The 8495-nt window shown below is 33.4% G+C and overlaps 1 protein-coding gene across 2 annotated transcripts; it reads left to right on the top strand.

The window, feature by feature from the left end:
• Window positions 1–3378: 3378 nt before the first annotated feature.
• On the top strand, window positions 3379–8033 carry LOC122581087 (zinc finger CCCH domain-containing protein 53). Of its 2 annotated transcripts, none has more exons than XM_043753234.1 (8): window positions 3379–3493; window positions 4462–5605; window positions 5701–5957; window positions 6039–6305; window positions 6399–6600; window positions 6687–6884; window positions 6963–7031; window positions 7343–8033. In XM_043753234.1, the coding sequence occupies exons 2-7, from the start codon at window positions 4557–4559 to the stop codon at window positions 6994–6996; spliced, it is 2007 nt and encodes a 668-aa protein (XP_043609169.1). In that variant the 5' UTR covers window positions 3379–3493; window positions 4462–4556; the 3' UTR covers window positions 6997–7031; window positions 7343–8033. The 2 variants fall into 2 exon arrangements, with proteins under 2 accessions (XP_043609169.1, XP_043609168.1); XM_043753233.1 differs by having other exon boundaries at window positions 3379–3811.
• Window positions 8034–8495: the final 462 nt, after the last annotated feature.

Here is an 8495-nt window from a genome sequence, read left to right as displayed (position 1 = left end):
AATCATATTTAATTTTATTCATACATCTAGACAAAACAAATGAGTTCGGTATCATTAAACATATTCAAAATCATATATGATTTTAGACATACATTATCAAGAAAATATGTATAGCAGTACATTGAGACAAAGCAAATGGCTTCCATACAAAGAAACCTATTCAAAATCAAATATGATTTTACGCATATAGTGCGAAAAACATATACATAATGAACTATTCAAAATCAAAATTGATTTTACGCATACATTGTAAAAAACATATACAAAATCAACTATATTCAAAATCAAAAATGCTTCCCTTCTACTGCTCTTTTCAGCACTCGATCCATATATATAGAAAACAATACGAGTATATTGCAATGTAAAATCAAATTTGATTGTACACAGATAAACTTATAAAAACACAGATACCTTAAAAAGTATAAAGATGCACATAATCAAATTTGATTTTAAGCATAAAATTACACAACATAGATACATAAAGCTTACATAATCACATTTGATTCTAAACATAAAGTATTGCACATACATGTAGTTAAAATCTTCATAGCTTAACATAATCAAATTTGATTTTAAGCATAAAACAATACAAACACAGATACCTTACATAATCAAATTAGATTGTAACTGTACAAAATCAAATTTGATTTTGTTCATATATTTACACTAACAAATGGAATTTATATCATCAAATCTATACACAACCAAATTTGATTATATACTTGAATGTGCTTGATTTCATATTAAATGTGATTTTCTTGACCAATCAAGTATGATTAACTGTATAATTAGTAAATATATATATATATATAATCATATATGATTCGATACATACATTTTGGTTTAGATATTTCATCAAACACCTTGTGAGCAAAAGTCATCTAAGAACTTCTAACCAACGATAACCAAATTTACAACTTCTCATCATATAAACAACAAAAATCACAAAAAAGAACAAAAAATCTTGCCATAAAAATGGATTGTTTATCCATTTTTTACTAAAAAAACAAATGGATCTAATCTAGCTACAATAAATGAATAAAACACCAAATTGCAACAAATCTGATTGGAATGGGGATAATGGAGATGGTGTTTACTAAAGGTTGACGATAGAAGCGGTTGTCATCAGAGAATTTAGACGGAGAGTTTGGGAAGGATTGATTTGGTGGTGGAGGTTGGTGGATTGATTTGGTAGTGGTGGTTTCTGACTAGGCTTTTAGAGAGTGGGAGAGAAAGAGAGATACGAGATCTGAGATATCAGATCTAATGTTCATAGTCTAATTGACGAAAACACCCCTCATTTAGTTAATTTTATATCTGATCTCCACCTTCTATTTTAGCTAATCCAAGGGCTGACATTTAGCCCTTGGGTTTCACCAAATTTTTAAGATTCCCCTGATCACAACTCTAGTTATACAATATCATTTGAGATGTACCAACGAAGCTATAATTATATTTCAAGATCTTGTAGTTTACAAATATAGATTTTCATTTGAAACTAAAAATTTCCGTGAAAACTAGAAAATTGGCTAAATCACAATGTATTTGACCAGTTTTCTGGTTTTCACGCGCTATAAAAAACACACTATGATTTGAAACTTAACACAATGTGTGTTTTTAGAAAGGTTGCGGAACTCGAGAATCGGGATCGGACGGCGAGGGGGGAGTCAGGATTTTTTAAAAATCAGATCGGAATCAGATCGGTGAATAGTGAGTTTTGTATGTATAAAATAATTGATTTAGAAATTATATGTTGGAAATTTTTTTAATATATATAACTTCAAACTTAAACAACATAATTTTTCAACTTAAATATAAATGTTCAAAACACTAACATAATTGATAAAAGCTTTTAAAAAAAAAAAGAAAAAAGAGGTTTGACTCGCTCCGAAACAACCGAGTCTTGACTGATACAGCCAAATCTTGACCGATACAGCCGAGTCTTGAGCAAGTTGACCCGAGTCTGGAACCTTGACTGATTTTCAGACCGAGTATGACAAACTTGTATCGTCAGTCGGCCGATACACGATCCGACTCAGTTCTATCGGTCGAGTTTCACAACAATGGTTTTTGGAAAACACATTGTGTTAAGTTCAAATCACAGTGTGTTTTGACCAATTTTCTAGTTTTATGAAAATTTTAGTTTTCAAAAGAATAAATCTCAAGTATCCAGATTTTGAAATCTACTACTCGAATTTTGAATCATCTGAAATGCGGATGTCAGATACTTCAAATAACTGATAAAAACCTCTGAAATGCATTGAGCTATTAGGGGAAGTACATTTATTATTTTTATTATTTTTATTTGATTAAAAAATAAATGAAAGCCTGATGTGAAAAAAAAAGGTATGCTCAGTGCATCTTCAACGGTTTAGTTGTGTAAATGTTTGTTATAAAAACCTATAAAAAACGCATTAATGTTAATGGTAAATAGTTTTTAAAAAACATTTTAACAAGATAATCATTATTATAATTATATATAGATGAATGAGAGTGTTTCTATTCATTAATAAATAGAAAAACTTCAATTCATTTATTAAAAAAGTCATGTTCTCTATTAATAAAAAAAATTTTAAAAATATTTTTAATTAGAAATGTTTATTTAAGTTAACAATAATGATGATCTAAAAGTACCAACTGGGTTGAATCAAGTAGTGGAGTTTTTGTCTCTTGAGGTAGAAGTGAAGGGTTCGATTATCATGTCTAGTGAAAACGGTAGATTTTTCATTGACGGGAGGTTTTTCTTTACCTTTAGTAGAAAATCTGAAAGAAGTCTCTTTACTTAAATAGGACTAAGACGGTTTACATCTCAACCTGAATATTGAAACCCAAAACCATAGTTGTCAAACTCGTACAAGTTATGAGTCGACTCGTATGAGTCGAGTCAAAACAAGGTGAAAACGAGTCGAATCGGCGGACAACTCGTGTTTGCTCCAGACTTGTAACATGACTCGTGTTTTGTTGTGCGAGTCGGTTCGAGTCATGCTCTGAGTCACGAGTCACAAATTTTAACTTTTTTTTTTTCAAATTTGTTTTTTTTAATAAATTAACTCTTTTAGTTGCTATTAATTTGACATTATTTTAATAGTATTTTCTATTTTTAGCTAAATGTATCAATAAAATATTATATTTTATAACAAATACTTATATATAATTATAAAATTATAAATTATCAAATATCATAACTTTTACGATTCAAGTCACGTTTCGAAACACGAATCAAAAAATCAGATTTCGAGTCAAGTCGAAAATTACGAGTCGATAACTATGCCCAAAACTCAAAAAATATGGCATTTGGGCGTTACTTTATTATTAATTTTTTGTTAGAGATGATCTAAACATGTACTCATATTAACAAGTTAACATTGACCTTAACTTTAAGGGTCACATGTAAAATTCACTTGTATTATCAGACTACAATAGAAGAGATCGAAGAGAGGTTAATGTCTCTCTCTCTCTCTCCAACATACCCACCGAAACCAACATAACAAAGGTACTGTCTGAGTGCTTTATTATACGAGTAATTATTAGTCTGGAAATCAACCTCTTTGATAGCAGTAGTAGCAGCAACTCCAAAGCAAATTGATTATTCTACCTCTTCTGCAAGCCTCTTCATCATCACTTTATTATATATAAATAGCAAATAACCTTCAGAAAGTGGCTTGATTGGCTTGCCTTTAAACTTCATTTCATTTTCATGATCATTTTCAGTAACTTTGCCCCTATATTTAGCTATAGATTTGCTTCAGCTCATCATCACCATCATCATCCCAACCGAATAACAATTGACTTATTTTCTTCTCATTTATGGGTAAGATTGATAACTTACTTTTTTTTGCTTCCAAACTAAAACCAATTTCTTGAGAGAGAGAAAAAGTAAATGAAAAAAAAAGGGCATAGAATGGTTTCTTGCTTTTTCTTGATTAACTTTTATAAAAAAAATTTCTAGTGTTGTTTTCCATCTATCTTTTTGCAGAAATATTTCAACTTAACACTGTTTTCACTTTGAACAAATGCAAAAAGAAACCAGCTTTCATAGGTGTTCCATTTTTTCAATCTTCACAACTCAAAACTTTTCTTTCTCTTGCTTCTTTTTAAGTTCAAGAAAGTATAAATGCAAATTTTCTTATCTAAAATTAACTTCTTTTTTGGTGGGTAATTTCAAATGAAGTAAAAAGGTTCAATCTTTCTTTAATGGGTATATCTAAATTTACTGTTCTTGTTTGTTTATGAACTTTAAGGTAAAAATGGAAACATCAGTGGATTTCTTTAGGTTTTAACTGTTTTTGAGTGTTTCTTAACATGGGTTTTCCATATATTAACTTTCTCTTTCTTGAGTTTTACAAATCAAGTAAAAAAATCCAATGAAAATGCAAGCTTTCTTGTTAATTTTGGTGTTTTGTTTTTGTTTTAACTTGAAGCTAAGTATGTTGTTCAACTTTTGCTTTGTTTCCTTTACAGGAACAGTAGAAACAAGCAATTAATTCTCCATCAACTACTTGTTTATAGTGTTGCAAAAACACTAAATAACAAACAAACAAATCAAGATAATCATAATGGATTCATATGAAGCAACAAGAGTTGTGTTTACAAGGATCCAAAATTTAGACCCAGAATATGCATCCAAAATTATGGGTCTTTTGTTAATCCAGGATCACGGCGAGAAAGAAATGATCCGGTTAGCTTTTGGCCCGGAATCATTAGTTCACACCGTGATCGTAAAAGCTCGAAAAGAACTCGGCATTTCTTCGCCTTCCACACCTTCAACACCATCTTCACCTTCACCATTTAGTCGTCAGAATTCAAACAACTCATTCGGCGGTTCGAGGGCTGGCAACGGTGGAAGCGTTAACCTTCCATCGCCTTTAAGTATCCCGAGTTTGTCCTCGTCCTGGTCAAATTCGGGATACGAAGACCATCATTTGAATTCTGCAGCTCCGCCTTTTTATGGAGGAGCTGCCACTGAGCCTGATCTGATTGATGAATTACAAATTCAAGACCAACTTTCATTTCTTGATGATGGCGAGGTGTTTTCGCCATGGGGTGGTTCCGGCGGTGGTGGGCCACACCGCCGAAGTTCATCAGTAAATGATATATATCTAAGTGCTGATGATGCTAATGGATGGAAGCCATGTTTGTATTTTGCAAAAGGGTATTGTAAAAATGGAGCCAGTTGCCGGTTTTCTCACACCGAAAATGAAGCCGATATGGCCGCCATGGCCATTGGCTCATTAAACAAGGTTGATATGATGGAGCAGTGCCAGGAACTGCTCCGGTCAAAATCCGCACACCAGCAGAGGTTGTTGATGGCTGCTGCTGGTGGCGGAAGTGGGGGCGGTTCGTCCCCTAACTTTCCATTTCCGAATAGTCCGAAATCTATGAACTTTTTAATGAATCAGCAGTCTTTGCAGTCGGATAGTCCGAGAATGGCGGCTGCAGCTGCGGCTGCATTGATGATGGGGGACGAAATGAATAAGTTCGGTCGATCTAGACTCGACCGAAACGATTTTTCAATGGGTATGTTGAACCCGGGTTCGAGACAAATCTACCTAACTTTTCCGGCGGATAGTACTTTTAGGGAAGAGGATGTTTCGAATTACTTCGGGTTCGTTTTTTTTTTTTTATTCCTAGTCGCTAGTCATTTGAATGTTTATTTGTTTGTTTTGAGTCTTGTATTTTTTTTTTCTTGCTGTTTTGTAGTATGTTCGGGCCGGTTCAAGATGTTCGGATTCCGTACCAGCAAAAGAGAATGTTTGGATTTGTGACCTTTGTGTATGCCGAAACTGTTAAGCTGATACTCGCAAAAGGGAACCCGCATTTTGTCTGTGACGCTCGAGTGCTTGTCAAACCATACAAGGAAAAGGGGAAAGTGCCTGAGAAGTTTAGGAAACAACAGCATCATCAAATGGATAGCCCCACGGGGTATGATAACCGCGATCCTTTCGATCTACAGATTGGTATGTTGGTTTGTCATTCAGATTTTTGATATGGATTTTGTTTCATAAAACGTTCTAATGTTGTTTGAAAATATGACACAGGGGCAAGAATGCTGTACAACAGTCAGGATCTGCTATGGCGGAAAAAGTTGGAGGAACAGGCAGACTTGCAACACGCGATCGAGCTTCAGAACCGTCGGATCATGGATCTGCAACTTCTCGACGTGAAAAGAAGTCACCACCACCGTGCGCTATCTGCTGGTTCGGTCATTCCTTCGCCCACGTGTTTCTCTCCAAGTTACTCGCCAAGTTATCTCAACCGCTCCGTTTTTGCATCTGATAGCCGTAGCAGCTCCAGTCCTGATTCCGGTACATAACAAACCGTTCATTTATTGGTAGCAACTGAAAATGGAATTGTTTGTTACAATGATCTAAAACATTGTTGTTTTTGCTTTATTGTAGAGGATGGTTTGCTTTCAAAAATGGTGACTCCTTTAACTATAAAAGTTCTTGATGATCCATTGGAGGAAAATGTAAACATGGAGAAGGAGAAAGAGAAAGAGAAAGAGAATGATAAAGAGAAGGAATCATTGGAGTTGAAAGATGAGAATAGCAGTGGAAAAGCAAGCCCTCATCATGAAGAAGAAATTGATTTACCTGATAGGTATAATCATAATCATACCATTTTGAGAAACAATATGATTTTACTTGAATTAGCTCAACATTACTAAACTTGATTATTATCTGCAGCCTGGAGCACAATCTACCTGATAACCTTTTTGCTTCACCGAAAGCATCAGATGAATGCGGTACCTTTTTCTCAAATGATGACAACACCCCTGTTTCTTCGTCTCCGTCTTGCACCAACTTGATCACCTCGCCGTTGCTTCCTGCCAGTTCAACTTTGGATTTGGCTTCACTCAAGTCATGCTACTTTCAGTTTCCTAGGTAAAATGCAGCTCTTTATTCTGTTAAACTTATCTTCTGGGTTCATGTTGGTTAACCACATTGGTTTTGGTGTTGTAGGTTTTCTTCGGGCCAGGGTGCCATCGGAATGTAGCGTTTAGTTCGTGTTTTTTAGCTTCCTTAGCTTAGGTAAGTGCATCAATACTTTACCTTATTTTCCTACTTGGTATTTTTTTTTTATGGAGATTAGTTTCCTCGAATGTAAGAAACTTGGAACGAATGTCTATAATAGGAAATAACTAAAGTTGTGTGTATTGTATGTACATACAATAAGTATTTTTTCAAGTTGCTTACATATAATACACATGACTTTAGTTTTTTCCTACTATAGACATTCGGTCAAAGATAGTTACATTTCAGAAAACTAATTTTTTTTTTTTTTTTAATGCATGTTCATTTTCCTTATGTATATAGTCCAATATGCTTTGTATATTTTGCAGGAAGAACATAAATATAAATATAAATATATAAATAGATAACAACAAAGGATACCCAGATGAGATCTTTAGTGGAATCATCATAACCAACAATAACGACCGCCGTTACCACCACCAACCTGTGTCTCCACCGATACTACTTACTACAATACAAGATTATATAGGTAAAAAGAATGCAGTAAAAAAAGGTCTTTAAGTCCTGCCTCCCTTACATTTCTCTTTTGTAGCACTTTATATTTTAGTTGAACTAAAGATACCATTGGAACAAAGCTTGTTATAGAAACCAAAAAGTAAGAAAAAAAAAAAGAAAAAGTCAAATGTATGTTAGCAGTCCTACCCCTGGATGTAGTGTATTTGTGTTAGAAAAATGAGGAGGAGCTGTCAATGTGTGTGCTTGTACAGCTGCTGAAAAAGAGGAAAGTAAGGAAGGGGCAAAGTTGTAAAAGGATATGTTGTGGGGTTGGTATGGATGTAGAGAGGGAGGGAGGGAGGATTGATGTAATAGATTGTATTTTTATTGTTAAAAGGTACCTAGAAAAGAAATGGTTGGAGTTATACCACAACTAGTCAATGTTATTAATATTTCTCTATTATGCATGTATGTATACAACAATATATTATGATTATGATCAGCCAAAGAGTAGAGACATGAACTTTAGAAAATGACAAACAGAACAATGGATATTTAATATTATCTATTTGTGTTCTATTTCGTAGTGTTAAATATTGAATTTTAGTTAGAAGCATCTTTATTAGCTTTGTCCTTGGTTAATACTCAATAGTTTATCCATTTTTCCCAGTGGAGTGATCAATTATTTAGGTAATATGTGTTCATGTTCCACTTGTTATAAATCAACTAATTAATTTGTAAGTTTGAATCTTGAGAGATCTACAAGCATAAGACAGAAAGTTGTACCCTTGAATATGTGTCTCAAAGTGTTTTGGAAGGCATGTATCTTGTTAAACTAATATATTGTATTTTCAAATTTAATAAGACAAAATTGACAAAGAATTGTCTGTTCTAATCAATCATTCCTATTATTTAACACTTGTTTAGCTTATTGATTGAACAATTAATGAAGTTGACATGAATTGTCTTAAGATAATAAAACTAGATGTTTGTTATGTTTTATCTAATAAATGAACTTTAAAGTGA

This window comes from Erigeron canadensis, chromosome 9, assembly GCF_010389155.1.
Source record: "Erigeron canadensis isolate Cc75 chromosome 9, C_canadensis_v1, whole genome shotgun sequence".
Taxonomy (NCBI): Eukaryota; Viridiplantae; Streptophyta; class Magnoliopsida; order Asterales; family Asteraceae; genus Erigeron; species Erigeron canadensis.
Note: the sequence above shows the minus strand (reverse complement) of the source record. Positions and strands in the feature narration are given on the sequence as shown.

Bases quoted from the DNA above. Each gene is read 5' to 3' on its own strand.
- LOC122581087 (XM_043753234.1), top strand. From the start codon at position 4,557: ATGGATTCATATGAAGCAACAAGAGTTGTGTTTACAAGGATCCAAAAT. The intron at 5,606-5,700 runs GTTCGTTTTTTT...GCTGTTTTGTAG, and splicing joins GATGTTTCGAATTACTTCGG to TATGTTCGGGCCGGTTCAAG. The intron at 6,885-6,962 runs GTAAAATGCAGC...TTGGTGTTGTAG, and splicing joins TGCTACTTTCAGTTTCCTAG to GTTTTCTTCGGGCCAGGGTG.